Genomic DNA, 24,720 nt, shown 5'->3' with positions numbered 1-24,720 from the left:
AATATCCAGACTAAAACAAAGCATAACAAAAGCCTGGAGGAAAGGAATCTCTAGGGTAAAAAGCCTAAGAATAAGTAACAATACCCCAGAGGCAACTTTCACCAAACGGCACTGGAGAACATTCAGAGTGTGTGGATTTGCATCCTTGACTTTGATGTATAGTTACTTAAATTGGGTGACGACAGGCAAGGCACCTTGGTCATGTTCCCAGAGTGAGGGACCCAGAAAGCGCCCGTGAGTCCCCTCCAGGCATATGTTGCTTTTCCTGGGTGCACACTGTGGAGGCAGGGACATCCCCTTACTGATGGCATGAGGGCAGTTGAAAGCAGGGCGTCCTTCTTCGATTCAGAAGCCACCCTTCCAGGAGCCACCCACAGTCGGGTGGCACAGAAGATATGTCCTTCTAACAGCTGGCCGCGAAGCAAGAAGGCGAGGATTGCGCCCTCAGAGGAGGCAGCGCAGGTCACTTGTGAGCAGGTGTCAGGGTGAACAGAGGTTTTGAGAGGCTTGGCAGAGAGGACGTCGGCACAAAGGCACGGGGCAGATGGGGGAGGCCCACACAGGAGCCCAGCCACCTCAAGGGATGGTGATCTCTGCGTGGGTGGCAGGACAGGAGGCACAGAGGCTCCTGCCCACTGGGCTGTGTGCACCAGGACTGAAGTGCAGGTGGGCAGCCAGAGTCACGCGGGGAGGACCTCCTTCTGGAGCAGAGACTGATCCAAGCTTCCTAAAAAGACTGAGTGATGGGCCTCATGAGGGCCACTGGTATGCAGGTGAAAAGGGAGGCGCACGCCAGGGTGACCCACAGGTCCCCAGGTCGCGAGTCTGTGGCCGTCCGTTCAGGAGCCATGGTGTGCCCTGTGACGGACACCGCATCCTGGGATAGAATGAGCCTCTCGCTCTTTCTGTTAAGGGATGGAGTCAAATTCTTGGATTCAAATACGGACGACAACTCCATGAGCCATGACTTTTTCTTTTTTACAATAGTTTTAAAATGAGAATAACTTATCGATCAGGTGCCCAAGATGTAGGGTGATTTTGGATTCCACAAAACCTTCCCTGGAAGAGTGTTGGTCACATCTTACATCACATTGTAATACTTCGTATATTTTAAAAATTATTATTATGAATTAGCCAAAATAATAATAATAATTAATAATAATAAAGAGAAATGCAGAAAGACTGGTTTTCTGCAGTACTAAGGTTTGAATCCAGTGCTCTCCCACTGACCTACATCCCCAGCCCTTTTTATTTTTGAGACTGTACACTGCCTGGGCTGGTCTCGAACTTGAGATCCTCCTGCCCCAGCCTCCCAAGTCGCTGGGATTACAGGCGTGTGCCACAGTGCCTGGTGAAGTCTGGTTTTCTTTTGAAGAAGAATCATGAGTAATAATGGGAAAAGGAGAAATACAGATGACAGACCTGTCATGAACGTAAAAAGAAGAGTTGAGATTTCTCAAGTGATACGAAAACAAAGGGACGTGTTGGCCAGGCAAGATGTGATTGTGTATCATATGCTGCTGCGTTGAGTCTCCCCTTCACCTGGCATCTGAACGGACATTTGTAGGTAACAGGGGAAATTCTCTGTGGGAAATGCCTGTGTTTCAAAACACATGCCGTGGGGCTCATCCAGTGAAGAGTAGAGACCCCAGGGCGGCTTCCCTCAGGGCGAAGGCAGGAGAGGAACGGGCTGGGGGGGGTAGCTTCCCCACGGAGGGCAAAGAGCCGCTGCCTTGTTCAGTTTCCCCATTCCCAGTGTTGGTTTGCAGAAAGAGGAAGAACAGAAGCAGAGGAAGATAAGCTGATGCCCACGTTCCTTGAAGTAGCTGATTGATTCTTGTTTTGAAATAATCTCATTGTTTAAATCCTCATTCAGTATTTGTGCTGTTCAGAAAGCCACCATCTTCTTACTAGTCGTCATGAATCGGCTGTGATGAACTGTCCGTGCTCCCAGACTCCCTCCTGCCCTGCGCTGCTCAGCAGAAGGTGCCCAGGGCCTTTCCTTCCCCACTGAGATGACGCGCTTTCCGGGGAGGGAGCTCCGGGGTGGGGCACTGCCTCCGCGCTCACCGCCTGGGTTCAGTCCCAGGCCCTGAAAAAAGAGTTCATGCACTTTCTTAAAATTTAGATGATCTTGTTTTCAGTTCTCTCAAAAATACCGTTATTAGCTTTCGTTGGGTACTACACATTGTTAGGTTTTATCTACCTCCAGGTGATCCTTCAGATACTATGGTGACAGTAAAGTGCTCTGTCTCATGTGGCCACACTCCCAGTGCAAGGCCTGTTTCCCGGTACCTTCAACATTCCCTTTCACAGTAGTAAAGGTCTTTTGTTGTTGGTGTTCTTTCCTTTTTCCGTTCTCTCCTCTGTTTGAAGAAAGCCCCCTGAGAGTTTTTCTGGAATCATGAAGCTGCCCAAGTTTGTCCAGTATTCTTCCTTGCCTTGAGCATAGAGGGAACAGAGAGCGCACAGGCAGTTTTTGGTCATCCTTGAGAAATGAAGTGGCAGATTAGCTGGGATCATACCCAGCACTGGTTTATGCAGCGGTTAAAGCCTCGGTTATGCAAACATCTTCTGTGGTCCGTCTGAACATTTCTCTGTTTGACGTTTCTCTCTCTGGATCTTTCCTCTTGCTTTGGCTCCCACCTCTTCCAGCAATGACAGCATTTCCTGACCATATCTAACCTCCCCACTTCTGGGCATGGCGGGCATTCCAGTGCCTTCTGCTTGTGCCCTGCGCCTGTCCACACAGTGCACCCTTCCCAGATGGTCACCGTCCTGCCCAAACCTCCCTTCTGGAATCAAGCCCCATCCATTGACCAGTGGGGCAGGCCTTATTTTCATCAGTCCCCACGTCCTGTGGACACCCCGTTTCTCTGTCCATGCTGGGATGTCCCAAGTGCAGGCGGTTCCACGTAGCCTCCAGCCGTGCCCCAGGTCATGGCTCTGCTCTGCCCGGCTTATCACTCCTCTCAGCTCCCCCCGCAGAGCCCACTGCACAGCTTTGGCTGTGGTCTTTGGCCTCCCTTTATGGCCTCCTCACACATTCCCGAGTCCTGCATAAACAGGGACCACATCTGTCTCACTCTCCACTCTGTCCTTTGCATCTCCTCCAGCCCTTCCCTTGGATGAGGCCCTTACTAAATCAGTGAGGGCCATAAGGTGGACCCCGTCACAGTGGGGGTGGGTCTTGCTCATCTTTAGAGCCCATGAATATTGCCTCACAGCCTTTTCACAGTAGACCCCGAGGGTTGAGTTGTTTAGTTGGGATGAACTCACCTTGGTGTGAAAACTAAGTCGCTGGAGTGTAGGGGCAGCCTTGGGCTGGGTGCACCCTTCCCTGTGCTGGGCTTGTCCGGGAGCATCACAGGGGTCACCTGGCGTTGTCTGGTTCATCAGGCTGACAGTCCTGTTTCAGGTTTGAGTGCACAGACTCTTGGAACGTCTGCAGCTCTTTTTTGTCCTCTTCAGAGTGAATCTAAACTACTCCTGTCTTCCTTCCCCAGCCTTCCCCTGGCTCCCTTAAATGGAGGGAAATCAGCGGATTAATTATTAGGCTGGAGACTCCATTTTTGATATTTTTCAATGATTTTTCCCTCCAAAAAAAAAAGTTGTATGAGGAATTAAATATAAATCATGATCATCAAAAATAAGTTACACTGATTTCAGGGAATGTCTGATGTTTTGGATGATGAAAGAGAGAGGAAAGTGACATTTTTGGAAAAGTGAGCTCAAACGAGAGAGATCAAAATTGGGCAGGAAAGCATGTACCTTCTGCTTCATTAAAAAACATCCACAAGTCTATGGAAGCCCACCCACAGTGGGAGAGCGCTGTGGAGGAGGAGGAAGTCCAGGTTAGGGCAGGAGCTCGGAGCGGGGTGTGGGGGCGTGTGGCGTCTGGAGGAGCTGTCTGAGAGCCCTAAGGGACTCCACAGGGCAAGGACGATCAGCAGGATGGGGGCATGGAGGAGGGGGTACCAGGAGGGGGTTCGGAGGCCTAAGAAGAGTGTGTCTCCCAGGAGGATCTGAGAGTAAGCCCAGGGGCCTGGTGAGCGTGAGCCAAACCTGAAGCTGGGAGAAGCTGTGGCCCTTAGGACTCTGGGCACGTGCTGGAAGTCTGGATCCTGTCCTGAACGTTCTCGGGATGCACGGGATCTTAGGCTAAAGGCTTACAGGATCAGATTCATTTTGTTGGAATGTCCCTGGCTGTGTTATGGGGACGGGTGGAAGTGAGGTGCTCATGCACGGGGAGAATAGTGGTCTCCCTGGGGAGAGGTGGTGGTGAGATCTGCTCAAGGGGAAAAGCAGGGCAGCAGGAGTTGGGAGGCTGTTAGGAGGGAGGAAGAAGAGGCATAAAATTCAGAGGTGAGTTAAAGGAAGGAGTGCTCAAGGAAAGAGTGAAGACCAACTTTTGATCTTTGGTAGCAGGGCCTGTGGGGATGCTGTTTGCAGTGACAGAGCTGGCCACAAGGATACCATGTCACTGAGTTCAGAAGGCCACATTATTATTTCAACATCCCTTAAAGCAAAGTTGAGAATAGGGTGAATGCTCACCAAGCACCCATGGGAAGTAGAAGAACCTCCTGTGTTCTTACATACGAAAGAACAGAGGTACAGTTCAGGGGCTGGGGTTGCAACTCACGGGTGGAGCACTTTCCTAGCATGCATGAGGCCCTGGGTTTGATCCCCTAAATAAAAAAAAAAAAGAGTTAGAAAAATAAAGAAATTGATAAAAAGTTTGGTTTCTCTACTTAATGGATTTATATTCTAGCTAATGAATGTTTTTTTTTTTTCACAATAAAAGATGAGGATAAGGTCTTTAGTACAATGACTCATCAGAAAGTATTATTCTGTGGTTCAGCTCTTGTCTAACCATTAAGAAAATATCCTTTTTGTATTACTCTATGAATCAAACACATCACCGTTTCTTGCTTAGATGATAAATGTTTGGAGTCATAGCTTTCTGGAAAACATTTTATTTCATACAGATTAGTCTGACAGCTTATTTTTTTTACTTTTTATTTTCAATTTTTTAAGGAAGACATATTTCATTTTCAGGGTCCAAACTATATTTCGGGAAAGAGAAAGTGGGCATGAACAGATGGTGCACGTCATACTAAATTATTCCCTAGGGCTGGCATACTCTTAAATTCTATTATTTAACATTGGCTTTGTTTTGTTTATCTTATGTGATTTTTAAAGTAGCTATGTGCCAAATTAATCCTTTCTTCTAACATGCAGCCAGGCTTGTAGTTTTGTGAGTGTATTTTGCAAGGAAATCACCAATCACCATCTTGGTGTTATCCCTGCTTGTTGGAGCCACGGGTGATTTATTTCTGTGCATCACTTAGATGCCTAATTTAGACCAGTGAGTAAATTGTTTTTGCTGTTGAATACAATTGCAAAGATGCTTTGTTCTCCTATTAATCTATAGCAATAAGCTTCTGCGCTGGAACAGCCTACTGTGATAAACCTCACCTTGATTGAATCACGTCAGGGTGTATTTGTAATTGCCGGACTGGCTGGACACATCCTGCGATTAGGCTCAAATCCCCAATTTTATGGCTTTTTGTTTTGTTTTGCTTTTAAAAGGCAAACCCATAAATGTGATAAATGTAATTCCAAGATAATAGAGTTAGGAAGCCATTACTGAAGGCAATTTTAGAGGAAAACAGAGAGTGTAAAATGATGACTTTAAAATATTTAAAATTTTGGAGGTGGACATTAAATTGCAGACTTTGAAGGGAAGTGTGGACGGTGGAAAGGAAATGGAAGTCATTCCTAATTTAGAGAAAGAATTTACAGTGAGATAAAAGAGCCAGGGAGAATGGCAAACATTGAGTTTAAATATTCAAAAGGAACCATTTCAATTAGTTTCTTCATTTAAAAAAATGGCACATAGCCATAGATAGGACTTATTGATTCATAGGAGGCAGATTTGTCTAGCTCTGACTAACTGTAATCTCGGGGAAAAAAAATCTGTAGCTTTTATTTATTTCTTCTTTGCTTCTACTGTTTACAATTTTAATGTGGCTCTTAGATGGGTTCTAGCAAAGGGAAAGCCACAGCACCACAAAAAGGACCCAGGGATTTGGGGGTAGTTGCATTACCATTGGATTCATTCATCAGATTAAAAATACATTCTATGGACGTTTTGATCAATTACTAAAATGTCCATGCATTTCTGTATATTTTAGCTTTTTCTGCTAATAAATTAAAAGCAAGTGGTAGCAGTTCTCAACCCTATCAGATCCAGTTCTCTTTCATGATAACTATTGTGTAAGTCCCCTTAACTGTTTTGAACTCCTATTCATAGAGAAGAAAACTAGCTACTCACATAATTTCAAAAGAGTAAGTATGTGATCTAAGCATGATATAAAGAAGAGATAAGGCAGCCACTTGTGTTGAGATGGTTTGTATTTTAATGTGTCAATGTCGGCACTAGTACGTGAGAAGGCAAAAAGAAGAGGAAGAGTCGTCCACCTCAGGATCCCTGTGAACCAACCACCCAGCTGGAGACCCCAACGCCTTGAAGGGTGTCGTCACAAATGATGCTCTTTCTGAAATGAACTGCTCCTGGTGGCAAGTGCCAGTTCTGCAGAGTGAAATCTTCCCTTGATTTAAACTGAACAGGGAGAATTCCTGGAATGGTCAGGATATGTGAATACCATTTAAAAGCATTTTGTGGACTTTTTCTCATATCATTTTCTTTCAGATGAGTCAGGACCTTTTTTCATTATTATTTATACTTCCTTTGAGGGCTGTTAGGTTTGGCTCAGAACTCAGACTATTATCATAAATAGCGTAGGCCTTCAGTTGATGGTGTGCTAGTTTCCTCAGAGCAGGGAGTTTCTGTTTTGTTGGGAGAGACAGAGTGACAGCTGAATGCACCTGAAATGGTTTTGGTTGTCTTCCTCAATTAGAAGAAGGGCCAGAAGTCAGCTCTGTCTTGCCCTTTCTTCTTTTTCCAATTTCTTCCAGTAGAAATGCTTTTGTAAAAGAGCAATCTTCAGGACTTGGCAAAAAACACTGAACTCTGTAGCTCTTCAGTGAGAAAATTGGAATCTGGCAGAGCCTTAGCAAAGAACTGCCAACCACAGGTTCAAGTCAACTCTGAAAAGAAATATTCTCCCCTTGGCCCAAGAACACAGTGGATTTACTAGCATAGGGGATACATTATAAGTTTCTTTTCTGGTGGTGCTAAAAAACTTGAGTGAAGTCTCCCCTGTTCTTCCTCAAATGGCCAATGGTCTAATATAAGGGCGTTGACTGGATGCAATCAAAGAAGCTCTCAGAAAACTCAGAACTTGCTAAGGGTCCCAGGGCTGTTTTGCATGCATCACAAGGAATATTGTATAGAAAGGTAGAATATCAGACCCAGAGATCCTCACTTCCTGATGTAATATATATTTTGTTTGTGGTGGTCTGTAATTTTCCAGTTCTTCAAGCATGTCTGAGATTTCTCCCATCTCTCTTTGGCTGTCCCTTGCTTGATAGCATGCAGGCTGGACGTGGATTAGGACACCTGAGCCCTGGGTAGATTCTCTACCCACAGCAGCCGCTGCCTGCCCATGAGCTCTTGTTTGCAAAATGACCTCCACCACCTTTCCTCAACTGCCATTGGTGCTTAACCATGGTCAGAATTTAAATGGTGGATGCAATCTGCCTTAATAGATTTACTAAGTTTGCTCTAAAGCTATGTGCTTTAAACAACGATTCACACTCTACTGCATAAACGTAGATTAATGAAACTCTGGAGTTGCTTTTGGCAGTTTCTTGCTTTGATAAAAGTACCACATTTTAGAAAGTAAAGCGTTTATTTTGTTTTCTCTCTGTGGCCAAACCAGTCCTTTCCCACAGTGAGAAATGAGCAACTGAAATTGCCAAATCATCCTGTCTGTGATCTGTGACAGTAACAAATCCCTTAGGAGCATTTATCTCCTCAATTAAGGTCTTGCTTTGTTTTCCAAGCCCTGACAGCCCGTTTTCTAAAACATCCCGTGATCCTTCTTTCCCCCTAGCTATCCCTGATACTCTCAGGATGCCTCTCCTCCTCCCCTGTCTTCATGAAGGTCGGGGTGGAGCCAGGGAAGATGCCCTGCAGGTCCAGGGGAGAGGCTGCTGGTGGCTGCCTGCAGGCCAGTTGGGAGTGAGGAGGATGGCACTCTCCACCCTCCTTGGACCTCCATCTGCTGCTGGTGCGGTGGGGGGGGGCAGCCACGCCCCCCCAGGGTAGTCTTTCCTGCTGCCTCTATTTATAACAAGAGAAGTGACATTTACGTCTGGGATAACCTCACTCTAGTTAGGAAGAACCAACCAACAAATCCAACTGTCCCCTAAATGCCCTCTAGCTCCCAGCTGCTTGTGCTATGTCCCACCTGGGCCTTGGGGGACATGGACAGAGACTGCGTTTCTCATCAGTGGCTGGGGGCACAGTCTGAGTCTTCTCTGGCCTGTTTCATAAAACGATGTGACAATGTAAGTGTCCATGTTAAAACAGCACGCGCAGAGTGTGCGCTCAGTGACAGGCAGATAGTGAGCAGCATCAGGTGAGGATCCTGTCTCTTACCGAGTGTGGGAGCTGAGACCTCAGCAATGGGGTGACATGCATTCCAGCCCTAGGGGAGGAGGAGCTTTATGTCCAAAAATTTAAAGAAGTTCATGGTCCAGACATCTCGGTCACAAAATTTATGCAGTTTTATTTACCCTGTCTTGGATTACAGAGGAAGAAGATGTGCTTATAAATACACAGAAAGCCCGGAATGGGCTGCATTGGAAAAGAGGCCGGTCACTCTCTTCAGCATCACTGATTGTGTCTCTAGATTTGGACAACATCCTTCCCATAATAGGGCTTCACCATTTTATGTTAAAGTGAAGAAATTAAGAAGCACTTTGAGTGGCTTCAAGAAAACGAAGAGTTTGTCGAACTCAGTTGAACAAAAAGTTAAGGTCACAGCCCAAATAGGATTAGAGACATCTTTTGGTGGGCAAAGGTTCTTAGTCTAATATAATTATGACCTATCTATCTAGCTGTATGGGCAGATCTGATTATATATTAAAGAGTGTAAAAATTAAGTGACAATGTTTCGGACTCCCTTCTATGTCATTTCCCATTCAACTCTTATTCAGAGGCACACATATTTTGGCATTAGGCAAAGCATAGATACCATGGATAATTTTTTCTGTATATTATATCATAAAAATTCCCAATGTTGACACACTGACATCTTTATTCCTCATAATTCACTTAACCTTATTACATTGCTGGACATTTAGATTATTTCCAGAATTCACTATTTCAACTAATGCTTGATAGCCATCTTCACATATATAATGCTTTATTGAAAAGTATTGCTTCCTAGGATTGATTTGTAGACCTTTCCTCTAATGTATAAAGAACAGAAATTGAATGCTGAATAAACATATTATTTCCTTTTATTTTACTGCCGTCCTCCCCATCTCTCTCTCTCTCTCTCTCTGTCTCTCTCACACACACACACACACACAGACACACACACACAGACACACACACACACAATGTCCTTTTAAATTCAGGATAAGAGACATGGACACTCCTGCTTGCTTGTTTCTTCTTGCTGCTCTTTCCTTGATCGGTTCCCTGCTGGACAGATTGATGATCATAGCTATCCCTACCATAGTCACATTCACACTGGTTTTTCAATATTGTTGTATTTTTCACTTTAACTTCATTATAGCTTGAACTAAATAACTTCAGCCTCTCCTCCCTCCGAGAGTTGTGAGAAATATTGTCCATCTTTCTGTGGTTTGAACAGCACCTGGAGCTTTTGTAGAGAAGGTATTAAAGCCATAAATACTGTGGTGCTGGCTGGTGCTCCAAGGGACGCGGTATCAGGAGGGACAGTTTCTGGGTGTGTTTCCCTGTGGCAAACCTGGGAATGAAGCTCTGAACTCCTGCAGAACCTGGTCTCACCCACTGAACTCTATATGATGTCCTCTTGGGAGGTGATTCCTCTGCTACCTTTCCACAAAACTGAAAGTGCTTGGTATTGCTAAGACTGGGGGTGCTGCCCCCAGGGACTCAATATCCAACGCCAAGGAGAAATGGCAACAAATAAAACATTTATTTGTAGCAGGTCTGGAAGTAAAACAGAGGAGGGAGTAGTTAGCCTATCTTGGGATGAGTAATAGAATATTCGTCCACAGAGGTGCAATCACAGTTGAGTTTACAGGTAAAGAGCAATCTTCCTGGAGCGAGGAGACAGGAGTACAGGAGGGCTCTCGGCAGAGGGAAACTGCAGTACATGGTACTTCTAGTAGGAGACAAGGCTGGCAAAAAGGAAGGAGGAGAAGCATAAAATGTTTTTGCTAAAGAACACGTGCTTTGTCCTGGAGTAGCAGCGGGGAGCAAGAAACTTTTAAATAAAGATGTGTCAGGATCTGATGCACATTTCAACCATATAGTTTTGGGTGCAATGTGGATTGGAGGGGGAAAGGGCTAGAATTAGAGCATTCATTTAGATAACCATTTCAATCGTCCTTAAAGGAAACGGCTTACAACTCTCATGTTTTCATTCCTTTTGGTTTAGAAGTCATACTTCTAAACCTCTGCAGATCTCTCTGATACTGCTTTTAACTCCTGCAGATGAAATAAATGGAGTTAGCAAGTTGTTATTGATCATAACCTATATGCAAAGGTTAATGTAAGCTTTTTCCTGAGGTTAAAAGAAGCACAATTTATGGCGTGACCACATGGAAACCTTCAGAACATGGTGAAGTATCAACCAACAAATGCATATTTTAGAAATTATTTTTGCTTGCAAAAAGCTCATGATAATTAAGAAAAGCAAAAAATCTACAAAAATTTAGACAACCCAGCAGTTTATATTTTGCAAGTGTGGTCATTTCTTACACAACAGTTACAGAAAAGTGTGGAAAGAAAATTAAGGCTATTGGGCTCAGTGGCAGAGAAATGGCTCTGGGCAGGGCCAGGGAGAGAATTGAGACCAGCAAGGCCTTGGAGAGTAATGGGGTCAGACGGAGTCAAAGAGGGAGATCTCAGCTGACTCAACCGTGTTATCCTGAAGATGACTGAAGGCCTTGGTGGCCTCCCCTCCAGGTCTGACAGTAAGGCATGGTGCAGTGCTAAGTTCCAGGTAAAACTGATAAAGTTCCAGCACCGTGTCTGCCTTGAACTGCATTCTCCAGAAACAGGGCTTTGTAGGACAAATGGGGAAAGTATGTTTTAGGGAGTATTCTCAGGAAAATCCACAGGGGTCACCAGTATGAAAGGGAAGGAGATGGGGCCGGGCCTGGAATTAAGCCAAGTTCAGGTTGGTGAACTTTAGCCTGATGGGGGTTCAGGCAGAGGACTCTGAGAGTGTCCTGATGAGGGGAGGGAACCGTGCTCCTGCCAGTCGCGGGGTCAGGTCTCTGTGGGTGTGTAGATGACTGGGAAAGGTAGGTTCCTTCAGCCTCAGGGGGTCTTCCAACAGACACAGCAGGTGCTAGCAGTTGGGAGAGAGCAAGAGAAGCTGGGGTGCCAGAGAAGGATGAAGGGATCCCAGGGTGTCCAGGTAGCCCTGGGAGCACCTGCTCAGTGTTCCCATGAAGCCCAGCCTCCTCTCAGAGCTGCTGGGCTCTCTGTGGTGCAGGGTATTTGGGGGCTCATTAGGAAACCCCAAGCTAGGTTCTAACCTTCCAGTTCTTCCCATTCATCGTTTCTTTTTCCCCTACAAGAAGCACACATGTTATATGGAAAGCTAAGCCCCCAAGAAATCCTGGCCTTTCCTACCTCTGGCCTGTTCAGCACCAAATGCTTTGCTAAGTGAAGTGGGCGCCTCTCCATATGTTCAGGGAGAGTGTCTAAGGGTGAATTTTTAGCTTGCTTTTCGTTAAGTGTTCTCTGTATTACTGACTGGGGATCTATGCAATGCTCAGTGAGACCAGAGGGTCTTATGCTCCCTTTCTTTAGAGAAAGTGTCTTGTATTTCTTGTATGTTCTTTTTGCAGAATTTTTCAGAAATTGTTGCAGAAATTTCAGGAAAAATTAGTTTAACTCAGTGTTAATTTTGAGTAAAAGTAATTAGTTAGCAATCAGATTGGAAAGATTCATGAATCCCGGAGAACAGTGTGATAACTTTACGAAATCATTTGTTTCCATGGAAGCTGACGTGTGCAAGCCCACACCTATGTGTGTGCACACCTTATGGATATGTGTGTCATTTCTTTGTTTTCTCATTTTAACATCATACTGATGCCTTCATCATTTTTCAAATTTCATCAGAAATGCTACCTATTTGTTCTCTGTTTGTTCTCTCTCGTATTTCCAACTGGAAATACGAAAGAAATATGACAAAGTAGTTCTAAAATGAACAGTGACATGGGCAGGAAATGTGCAAAGAGGAAGGGAATTGAACTTGGACTGGATGTGCTCGATGCACATAGGTAATCGGGTGTCTTCAGTTCAGGGGCCTAAGCAGAGTTGTTTCTGGAAAATACTTCTGTTTGGCCAGAGAACCTTTGCTAGTGGTTGGTGAGCCCGGTCAGCATGGCCACCCTGCGGAACTCCCAGAAGCCCATTCTGGGGTCTCTGTGGACTCCAGCACCTCTGCGAGGAAGTCCTGGAAGCTCGGTGGTGCTCCTGCCACTTCATTCTGGAAATTGTCATCTTTATCCCAACCACCACACTGGGGTCTCTTCCCTAACTCAGAATTTTTTCCTGATTTGTTTTAATTTCAATGACTACTGTGATCTTTGGGAACGAATGAATGTATGAATGTGGAAGGAAGGGAAGAGGAAGGCCGAGAGATGAGATCTCACTGCTGCTGCTTGTGATCCATCCTCCTGCATGAGTCTCCCCACCCAGGTCACAGCACACCCAGCCTGTCGGCCTGTTGCCCTGCGCACACTCACTGGGAGGCTTCCTGTCCTTCCACTTGGAAAACAGTCAAATGGACAACATCACACAAATGTGTTGGTGCCTGCCTGGAATGGAAATTGTTGTGTGCATTCCAGCAAGAACAAGGACAGAAAGCAATTTCTAAGTATAGGATTTAGGTTATCAGAACATAAGATACCTAGGAACTGGGGCTTCCTTGGAGAATATTTTGCTTCTGTGAAATCCAGCCCCACTACAGGGGGAAAAGAAACCTCTGGGTATGTCTCAGCCCCTTTGTGGGTGTCAATGATGGCAGGACTGGTTCCTGTGGCCCTGCAACCCCCTGCCTAGGTGTGAACATCTCTGCCATCCACCAGCTGGTGACTGATCTGTGGAGATCAGTTGGGGTAGCACATGTCATGCTGACTCATAGTAAGGACTAATTTCAAAGTTTGTTTTACTTTTAAAATACATTGAAAATGTCTTCTAAGTGTCTGAGATAACCTGCTTAATGTAGTCTTCGGGGACGTAGTCTACCCTCTCGTGGCGATAATTAAAGACTCTTACTCAAGGTATCTTTTTCCATTAAGAACTTACTATGCAGAAAGTCTGCATTATCTGGGGGCCCTGCTGGTAAGAATTTGGTAGGAAAAAAATCAATAATCTTGGGCTGTATTGTCATCTTTTAGCTTTATAAGACCTCAGAAATATACTATTTAAAATTCGTACGTCCGATTCATTAGCTGTTTTTCTGGTTGGGAAAACCTCAGAATTGCTCAAAAGTCAGACTTTTTTTCATGTGCTTTAGCAAATTTATGGTACTGGCTTAAATGAAAAGCGTTGCTCTAATTGTGCCATGGCAGAAAGACCGAAACTTATTTTTTTCCACAATTAGAACCTGAACAGAAGTTACAGTAAGAGGATCCCAAGCGTCGGGAGCCCCGGGAGCTGGCTTGGGAAACAGCGTGGGCAGTGCCCTGGAGTGGCAGGTGCCGGGAATCATGAATCTGCCCAGGCTGCGTGCGAGTCACTTGCTCTTTTGTGCGTAGACAGGTGTGTGGCGTTGTGGACACACTGCACATCTCCACCGTGTATGCTGGGGCTGAGTCTCTGCGTTGGCATCCGGGACGGCCCTCCTGATTCTAGTTACTTTCTTTCATTTAGACAAATGTCCCTGCCTGGCCTGCCCTTGTGGCAGCTTCCTCAGGCTGCTTTATCTCGAGACTGTGCTTTCATCCTTCCAGGTTTATCTGTGCCTTTCAGGCAAGCAACGCTTTAGCTGTTTTATCTTGTTTAGTTCCTTTACCTTTTATCTGCACTCTACATGAAGGATGGGGATGGCAGCACATGACAGGGGGCTGCTGATTCTCCTAGCAGGGCGGACTTGCTGCTGCTGATTGGAGCCCCCAGACATCCTGAAACGTGAACCTGGACCATCCTCGGAGGGTGAAGTCCTGACGCCTGGATTGCCATAACAAGGCGTCACCATCTGGGTGGTGCACACAGCACAGATGCACTGTCCGGCAGTTCTGGAGGCTGAGGCAGAGTCAAGGGGAGGTTGTCTCAGGCCTTTCTCTGCTTCTGCCAGGTGCTGGTAATCTTTGGCATTTGCTGGATGTAGACAGAAGCACCCCCAGTCTCTGCCTTCATCTTCTCGTGGCCTTTTCCCTGTGCCCTGCCCCTGTGCTTTTTTTTTGGTACTGAGAATTGAACCCAGGGTGCTCAATCACTGAGCCACGTCCCAGCCCTTTTTTAAAAATATATATTTTATTTAGATCCAGGGTCTTGCTGAGTTGCTAAGTGCCTCACTCAGTTGCTGACGCTGGCTTAGAACTCGCAACCCTTCTGTCTCAGCCTCCCAAACCGCTGGGATTACAAGCGTGTGCCTCTGTGCCCAGCTGAAGTCTCCCTTTTTACAAGGAGACCAGGCACCTTGGATTAGGGCCCCCCTACGCCAGCATGACCTCATCTTAACAATTACAACAGCCCTATTTTCAGATTAGGTCACATTCCCAGAAACTGGGGTGAGCCATGTGTATGTGGGGACATGTTCAACTCATCCCCCAATCTGGTCATCATGGAACGCTGCAGCTTTTTAGAGAAATATCATCCATTGTGTGTCTATGCCCCCTTTTCTTACCCACTCATTTGCTGATGGACACCTAGCCATCTGACACTATCTCTGCCTCCTGTGTTTAGCATGAGCACGTCACAGGGAGTTCTTAGCAGTTGGCACGTGCGTGGCACGGCTTCCTGGTCGCGGGCAGACCTACTGAAGGTTACAGGCTCTGATTTGTTCCCATTTTGTTCTGCTTGGTGCTGCCGCTGACTGACTTCTTCCCTTTGGTCTGTCATAGGCAGAACTCTGAGGGAGTCAAAGCAATTCTGGAAAAATTTAGGCTGCCCTCAGCACAGCCTCCGTACTGCATGCCCTGTGAGCTCCAAAAGTGCCCCTTCTCCACGCTCTGGACCCTGCTTGTAACTGGAAATTAGTGTGTTTATTTATTTATTTGCCTGCTTATTTTTGAGAGCTCTGTCACAGGTCATTTTAGAATGCTTCCTTAATCATTATGCATTATAATTAATCACTATGCAGTCAACATTTTATTATGCATTTGTATGGGTCATTCTTAAGAGTTTTTGGAAAGGTTCTCAACCGAGCATCTTCATCCTCTGGGCATGGCTGGGAACACGTGAAGCCTCTGTTATCATTATCACTCCAACTGGGCTGGTACAGTAACAGCGCTCCCACAGAAGGCTTAGGGCAATTCTGAGCTGTTCCACTTGTAGTCTGGTTTGAACTTCATAAGAACATGTTCTTGTTCTTGTTTCAGAAGCTCTGGAGAGGCCTTTCAGAGAGAGAATTAGAGATTTGCACTTCACCTGCACAGGAGAAGTGGTTGACAAGTGAAAGTAGATAGGGTCACCCAAGGATGGTGTGTGGAGGGGGAGGGCAAGGTGACCCTGGAGCATGGTCACATTGACAAGGACCAGTCAAGGAAGTACTCAAGAGGCAGAGGAGGGAGGCCAGAGGAGGGGAGAGGGACAGGAAAGCCTATGTCACCAAAACCAAGGGTGGGTGGACGGTTTTCAGGAGGGCCACACAGCTGGTGCTCAGGGCCAAGGACTTGGTGACATTTGCAGTGTTGGCGGATGGTCAGATAGGTGCTAGATTGCATGAGGTCCTCGTAAGAAATGAGGGGGCGGAGCCAGGGGAAGAACCCGCTCCTTCCAGAAAGTCAATGAAAAGGGGAGGAGAAAGAGGGGTGGATAGCACCCTAGGGTCCCAAGTGGATTCTCAGGGCTGGAGAGAGACCCTACTTAGAGGTGAAGAAGCCTCAGTCCACTCAGAGGTAGAGGCTAAAGACAATGGGAGGCTTCCACAGGGGCTGGGGTTCTGGCGTGGAAACCGCAGGGCTCTGACACCCAATGTGTTCATCTGGTTTTGGGTTCTGCTATTTGCCAACACTGCACCTCGGAAAAGTTAAAGCTCTGTTTTCCCCCGTGAACCAGTCCCTTTTTTTTTTTCCTGGTGGTGCTGGGGATTGAACCCAGGGCTTTGAGCATGCGAGGTGAGCACTCTACCAACTGAGCCATATCCCCAGCCCTCCAGGCCCATCCTATATCACCTGATTATATTGCTTTGAGCGTGAACCATGGTCATGGGTGAAGGTGCGTACAACAGCTTAGTCCCCGGCTTCCCAGACCTCATGGTGCAGCTATTACATCTTTTATTATGGAAATGACAGTCATACACCAACGTGGAAGAAGAGCACCGTGAACTCCCGTGCGCCGTCTGGCTGGACCGTCAAGTGGGGACCCATGAGATCACCTGTATCTCATGCCTCCTCTTACTCAGTTCTTTTACATACTGAATCTCCACCGCACACCTCCAGTCGACCTCCCAGCGTCCCTTTTCAACTCCATGCACTGGAACTGGTTGGTACGTCTCTCCCCTTTAGTTCCCTCCCTCCCTTCTCCCTCATCTTTTGTTTTGGGTTTTCATATCCCACACACTGCTTTCCCATGGGTCATTCTGCACGTTTCTCTGCTCTCTGTAAACTGGTAGTCAGACTTCAGGACTTGATCAGCATGCAGTTGGATTATGTTGGCGAGACTGCTCCTCACAAGGTGGCTCTGTGGAAACATGGGCGTCTTTTTCTGAGTCTACAGATACTGGTGACCTCTGCTTAGAACATAGCCGTGAATTCACTCTGGCATTGCAAATACCATTTAAAACACAATTTTAATATTTATAGTTATTCTGGATGTAAAAACCCTCCATCCACCCAAAGACACGGAATACTGCCTACAGAGTGAAAGTGCAAATTAATTCTTTATTCAAAAAATATTGAGTTCTCCTCTACTCCAGGTGAAGCCTGGCTCTCAGTGTTAAGAAAAGAGAACTGTAAAAAGGCCTGGCTAGGCCCGGCACGGTGGTATGTCTCTGTGATTCCAGAGATTCAGGAGTCTCAGGCAGCAGGATTGCAAGTGCACGAGGGCTGAGGCATGAGGCACAGGCGTGACCAGGAACGTCTGGACTCCTAGGACTGAGTGGTGCTTGAGGAAGGGAACGAAGCACTGAAATGACTTTAGGAATGATGGATTGTCATGCCAGAAAAGTCACATGCAAGGTACAGAATGCTTCAGGATGTCGCCCTGTAATGAACTCACAGCTGAATGTAGGTGTGGAGTAAACTGGAGTTGTTACTTTCATTTCTGTTTTCAGCATTACATTAGAATCCACCTCCTCCTTCCCTCTTCACTAGGATAGTTGGGTCCCTGATTTGGATGGACTCACTTTTGAACTCCCAGTGTGTCAGGGTGATGGTCTTGTTTGGGGGGGGGGGCTTCCTGGTTGTTATGCTCGGTGTCATCCTTGGGTAGCCTTCCATCTGGCCACGCAGGAGGACCAGGTCACCCGAGAAGCCACAAGCCACATCTGAGGCAAGGCAGATTCTGCAGGCCTCCGTGGGTCTTGCTGTTCATCTGCCACCACCACTCGGTCCCGCAGGTCATCCGGAAGGGACCATGGGGACCACTCTGTTCTTCCAAACCCACTGCCTCTCCTGTGTCTTCAAGCCTAGTGTGAATCTGTGAATAAGTGGGCCTGGGTCCTTATACAGAGCCTGTGCTGTGACCTCCCTGCACCCTGCTCTCACACGGCCACCTCCATCTGTGTCCCCAAGGCCTGGATCTGTGTCACTGGGGATCCCCATTGCTTTATGGATTTATCCTCTGTGAAAATGCAGATATTCCTGAGGAGGACCCCACTTTGTACCTGAGTCAACAGGTGTGGGGTAGCTTCGTGGGCGCAGGTTTGTGTGAGAGAGCCCTGAAGTCAAACAGCAAATCCGCACCGAGGACCTGTGGGCCGCTTACTCCAGGCTCCTGCGTGGCTAGCGGACACACCGCCATTTCCCGTGTGTCCTCTCATTCCCCAGCACGGGGTGCTGCTGTCCGACTCAGCTGTCTTCCTGTGGCCCCTCGTTCCTTCCGTTTCTCTCCTCTTTCTTTCCCATCTTAATTTTCATTTCCCTTTTTCTTTCTTTGAGCTGTAATTTTCTTGTTCTTTTCCCCATTTTTAAATGAATTTTCTCCCTCTCCACCTTTTCCTTCCCTTTTCTTGTGTTGGTTTAAAACTTCAGATGAAGCGTTTCGATGTGCTTGTCATGTGGCTGAAGTGTTGACTCGGGTGCACAGTTGCATGGTCACAGACTGAAAAACCGAGGGTTGCGGCTTCTCTTGACGTTCTGACACCTGGAACCACTGGCTGAAGCTGACTCTCAGTGGGAGTGAACTGTGGTACGCACAGTGTTCTCACTTAGCGTAAAGACAGGGAAGTGTCAGATAGTAAATCTTACTGTGTGTTACACATTCCTTCTCCGAGGCTCTCACATGGCAGCCCCGTGGCCCATGCCTGGGATCCCAGCCACTCCAGAGGCCGAGGCGGCAGGAGGGGAGACCACATCTCTAACTGTGCTGTGTCCTTTCCTTCTTCTCTTCCTTTTTATCTCCTTCCACCCATCGCTCCTCGGTTGTTGTCACTGTTGTTCCTCTTGTAAGTCAGAGGCTTCTGGCCACGCAGAGCACAATTGTGACACAGATGACAGACACCTTCCCCTCTGCGTTTCCTCTGTTGCCCACCAGCTCCGCGACCTCACCCCTGCTCAGGCCTCCTTCCCCCTCAGATGTTGGGTCAAAACCCTGGGCTGGCAGCAGCAGCGCCATCAGAGGAAGGAAGGTGTGATCACTGCAAACAGGTACACCTGCTGCTGCTCTGGCTACCAGAATTTTGAGAAATCATTCCTTCAGTTCATTCTCTACATTAGGTTCACAACCTTCTTGGTCTCAGGACCCTTTTATACTCTTCAAAATTATTGAGGCACCCACCCCAAAAGCATTTGCTTACACAGGCTGTAGCTATCACACTACAGTGCTGGAGGTTAATGCTGAGCACAATTCCAAACACATGCATGTTCAAGCACACATCCGTGGGCGGTCAGAGCCTCTGGCCGAATCTGCTGTATACTTGGGAGAGATCAAGAGTGAAGAGAGTCCATTACATCTTAATATTACTTTGAAAATAAGTTTGACTTTGCAGATTTCCAAAAGGGACACAGGGACTCCATGGGGTACATAGAACACACTAGGACCTGTTACTTCAGGTATTTAGGGCAGTTCCTGAATGCTTGTGCTGGAAATTCCAGAAATGGTATCGGGAGTGGGGAGAATATTGGAGAACTTTCATGGTACCAGGAATTCACTCCATGTGTAGTCTCTACTGAGGCACAATACAAAGCATATATGTCTAAAAAATGAGTTTATGGATATATTCAATGAAAATGATTTAGTACCTTTTTAAAAAAAATTTTGTAGTTATAGATGGATAGAATGCCTTTATTTGCTTATTTTTATGTGGTGCTAGGGATCAAACCCAGTGCTTCACACATGCTAGGCAAGTGCTCTGCCGCTGAGCTACAGCCCCAGCCTCTAGTACCTTTTTTATAACCACTAAAATCCTAGTTGGTATGACTCTAATCTGGAAATTTTGATACTCACAGTCAGATCCTGAGTCACTGGCTCAGCATGACTGCAGGAGTGTTGTGAAGTTCAGACTCATGATAAAATCACTGAAGAGAAAAGTGCCAAGGGTTTTGGTTATATTTCTCATTATCTGGTTAACCAAGAAACACTGCAAGACTATGTGTGAATGTCCAGTCCTCTTTTCTGACTACCAGCCTTTAAGAAGTTCCTTTCTCTTGCAAAAATGCAATATAAAGCCATCACTTACCAAGGGTGAAACTCCATTAAATATCATCGCTAACCATTTTGATAGAACTTTCTGGGTGGCTTCCACCTCTGAGTCCAACAATGTGACTACCTAAGTCTAATCACTTGCTACTTCTTTTCAGATAGTTTTGAGACAGATGCACCATTGAATTACCACATCGTCTCAGAATCTGGAAAAAATGTCACACTCAACTGTCAGCTTCAGATGGATGGGCTGGTGCATCAAGTCACCTGGGAAAAGATCCAGCCCTATCAGATAGACCTCCTAACCTGCTGCAACTTGTCCCAAGGGAGGAGTTACACCTCAAAGTACCCCAGGCAAATCCTTAGCAACTGCAGCCAGGGCAGCAGGAGCAGCTGGCTCCTCATCCCGAATGCCACCGCCTCGGACTCCGGGCTGTACCGCTGCCGCTTCTCTGCCCGCTCTGGAGAAAATGAAACCTTCGTGGCAAAACTGACCATCACTGACGGTGAGTGGGCCGTGTTTTCCAGGGGCAAAATGGGAAAAAGCCAAGCATTGAGGATGGGTTGCTGCTGTTCTTTCTGTGGTGCCTGCATTCATTTAATGAGATGCTACTGTTCAACCGTGTTCTTAATGGTTTAGTTTGGGCACATTTATCATTATTCTAGGATTCAGGATCTTTTTATCTCACTAATCCGTTTAGCACAAATTGTACAATAAAAAAAAAACAAAAACATTTTCTATTTTTTTCATCTTCCATGTTCCTGAAATCAAGAAAATCAAAACCAAAAGCGTGATGTTACAGGTCCTGTGTTTCAATCTCATTACTCCTACCTCACCAGATTCTATTGATATTTTTGTTGCAGGTGATAGGGTGGTATCATCCCTCGGTAACCCCAGCAGTAACGACACAGTGCTAGGTCACGTGTAAGTTGTTCTCGGGGTGACTGGAGGCACGAGCTGGGGGATCATGTGGTTGCTGCTGGGCCAGAGCAGAGCCTTTTCTCAGTTGGTTTCAGACCTGAGCACAGAAGCACCCTGACCTTGAGGCTCCCTGATCTGACTTTCAGGGTCTGCATCTGAGTGGTCCCTTGCTTTCTTTCCTATGCTTTTGGCCAGTTTCTTGATCTTGGCTTGTGTTTGGACATTTGGAGCCAAGGCTCCCTAGGCTTTGGCTACGCCTTTGGCCTCAGATGACACTGCAGGCTGATAGTCCTTCCTGAAATGGAACTGAAGGAGAAAGGCTATTAACCACAGCCTCAGCCACTGCACCTGCTGGGGCCCTTGCAATGAGGAAATGGCTGGAGGAGAGGGGATTTCCATATGCAGACACTCTATTTATTTATTTATTTGTTCTAATCAGTTATACCTGACAGCAGAATGCTTTTCGATTCATTGTACACAAATGGAGCACAATTTTTCACTTCTCTGGTTGTACACAAAGTAGGGTCACACCATTTGTGAAATCAGTCATACGTGTACCTAGGGTAATGATGACCATCCCATTCCACCATCTTTCCTATCCCCATGCCCTTTCCCCTCCCCACCCACCCCTTTGTTCAATTCAATTTCTCCACTTGTCCCATGCCCCACCCCCATGTGAATTAGCATCCACTTATCAGAGAAAACATCCGGCCTTTGATTTTGGGGGATTGGCTTCCTTTGCTTAGCATGATATTCTCCAACTCCATCCATTTATCTGCAAATGCCATAATTTTATTCTTTTATTGCTGAGTAATATTCCATTGTGTATATATACCACAGTTTCTTTATCCATTCATCTATTGAGAGGCAGCACACCAGCCTCCTCTGTCCGTCTCGAGGATGGTGGAAGCCTGGCATGAGATACACATTGAACTTAGAACTTAATGTCAAAGAACGGTGTTAGAATATTTTGGAGAGGGAAAATGAGCAGAGCTTCCACATTTTAAATGTTGATCGTATTTCTGTAGACATAGAAAAATAGTTCTTACTTAAAAAAATCTTGCATTACAGAAATAGTTTTTGAACCTGGCCAGGAAAAAAAAGTGAAAACAGATACTAACTTTTTCTTAAAGACTAAGGCAAGGAAATGTTCTATTCAGAAAAAAAAATGTCATAATCATTTAAAAACATAGGAAATAAGGCCTTGTCCATTGTGGGCTGAAAAAGTAATTAGAAACATCTTAAATCACAGAGAAAATGAAGGTAAGAGATTTTTAGGAGATAGTTATTTAACTTTTACTAATTAATAAACCTGTCTTTGATTTGTCCAAATATGACTAAGTTTCTTGCAGAAAACTCTTTTTGTGTGTGTAAATTATAAACAATTTCAAAAATCTGCCAATGAAATGAAGGTGACAGTGTAATGATGGGTACTGTAAGGGCCCATGAGTTTTGAACAGCTGCAAAATGGCTTTTTGACATCCAATTGACAGATTGCAAGAATAACAACTAGACTTATATCCATTAGTAGAAAAGTAAAATTGATGAAGATGACAGCTATTGACTGTATGTTTTGGCTTAATTCTTTTTTCAATTATTATAAGTAAAGACTGAATCTAAAAAAACCAGTCTGGAAGCAAAATAGGTCATTTGTGTTTTGTCTGGTGCAATTTGATTATTTCAAGTCCTGAGGCTGTTTGGTCAAAAATCAATGTAGAGATTAAAGCAGAAAGACAGGTATAAGATTTGGAACAGATTTAATTTATTTCAACTGTCCAGGGAAAGGTGATTGTGACACAAATTTTATAAAGTGCCATACATCCTTTTGTTAGTTCCCATCAACTTCTTTTATAGGACGTACGATTGGATCCAAAAGAGAGATTTTTAAGACTTAAATTTACACACGCACACACATACACACACACACGCACACACACACAAACACAAATATATACACACTCCCCTGACTCTGCCTGCCTGTGTTCATTAGACAAGGAATCATTTAGTCAGAGGTCACCCAAAAGATTTTGTATAATCCCCAACCAATAACTATATAATTGCCAACCAATACGTCCTATATCCAGGCCTTCCTGTGATTTGTGCAGAGGAGGAAGATGGCAAGGCGTGAATTGACTTGCCTTCGACTTCCTTCTCTGAGTGAAAGGAAATGCCAACGTCTTAGCAACACCACTCAGGGGCTGGAAGTGTATGCAGTAGTTCCAGATTGACCTTTCTGAACTTGAAACTTGACCAGAAGGGTAAGGGAGGGGAGAAAAATGTGTGTTTACTGATACCCAACCAAAATTATTTTTGGTCTTTGATAGCCTCCAGATTTTCAGTAGTCATGAGAGAGGTATTTCAGGTAACTCCAAAAGAAATTATGGAATCAGGATATTATTGTTTAAATTGAGCTTATTAAGTATAACAAGATTGAGGATAAAATAAATGAAATTGGCTACCACTGAAGGTTCCAAGAGGAGACTAGTTTTGAATAAACTTCGGTTCACATACTTACTCACATCCTTCTGTGATCTTCTTCCACCTATGAGGCCATGTGACCAAGCCACCATAGGTCAAATGAGGTGTGTGGTGAGTGGGGCTGATGAGGGAGGATATGCCGATCATGGAGGGGTGAGGGGTGAATAGGGAGAGGGGGCCGTGTGGGTGATGGCAATCAGATGAACAAATTGGCAGAGAGTCTAAGTTCTGGGTCAATGTGGGATGAGGTAGGTTAAGTGACATATTGACTTGGTGGAATTCTGGATTTGTGGAATAGTCAAAGAAAACCTTTGCTGGTTCTTGAGCAAAGATGGCAGAATAACTTCAAGGAAGAGTGGGTTGTCTCTAAGTTTCAGAGTAGAAGACTTCCACCCCTTTGGTTAGGTTTAATCCTAAGTATTATTTTATTTTTGTTATTATTGTAAATGGATTATTTTCTTCATTTCTTTTTTGTATTATTTGTTGTATATAGAAATATAATGGTTTTCTATTTCTAACCTGCTACTTTCCTGAATCGTTTATCAGTTCTAGATGTTGTATATGTGTGGTCTCCAGAATTTTATACAGATGTGATTATATCATCTGCAAATTGCTCATTTTACTTTACCTTTCCTATTCAGATGCATTTCCACCCCCGCCCCCCCCCCCTCATGTCTAATTGCTATGGCTAACTCGGGCCTCTAGGTCTTCATTGAGTACAAGAGCTGAGACTGGGCACTCTTGTCTTATTCCTGATCTTAGAGGAAAGGTTCAGTTTTTCACTGTAGAGTCCTTTCACATGGGGCCTTTATTATTTTGGGGTAAGTTTCTTCTACGCCTAGTGTAAGAGTTTTTATCATGAAAAGATATTAAATTTTATCAAATGCTTTTTCTACTTCTATGGAGATGATCATGTGGTCTTTGATATAATTTTGTGAATGTGGTGTAGTATATTGATTGATTTGCAGGCCTCGAACTGTTTGTGCATCCCCCAGGGATAAATCCTGCTTGATCATAGCATTTAAACTTTTAAACAAGCTGTTGTGTTCGGTTTGTTAGTATTTTGTTGAGGACTTCTTTATCTATATTCACTGGGGGTATTGACTGTAGTTTTCTGGTGGTGTTGTCTGGTTTTGTTATCAGAGCAAAGCTATTCTCATAAGATGAATTTGAAAGTGTTCTCTCTTCTACTTTTTTGGAAAAA

General features: G+C 45.3%; 1 protein-coding gene across 5 annotated transcripts in view; it reads left to right on the top strand.

The window, feature by feature from the left end:
- Cd226 (CD226 molecule) overlaps window positions 1–24,720 on the top strand; it is an 85,478-nt gene that overhangs the window by 30,380 nt on the left and 30,378 nt on the right. For all 5 annotated transcript variants that reach the window (XM_058580673.1, XM_058580671.1, XM_058580670.1 and 2 more), the window contains one exon: window positions 20,275–20,622. In XM_058580673.1, coding sequence (XP_058436656.1) covers window positions 20,275–20,622 — 348 coding nt within the window. The remainder of the gene's footprint in view (window positions 1–20,274; window positions 20,623–24,720) is intronic.

The sequence above is a fragment of the Marmota monax genome, unplaced genomic scaffold (assembly GCF_021218885.2).
Source record: "Marmota monax isolate L192 unplaced genomic scaffold, Marmota_monax_Labrador192_F-V1.1 WCK01_AAM20220418_F8-fsc00060, whole genome shotgun sequence".
NCBI classification, from domain to species: domain Eukaryota; kingdom Metazoa; phylum Chordata; class Mammalia; order Rodentia; family Sciuridae; genus Marmota; species Marmota monax.
The sequence above is the reverse complement of the archived record's forward strand: the minus strand, read 5'-3'. Positions and strand labels throughout refer to the sequence as shown.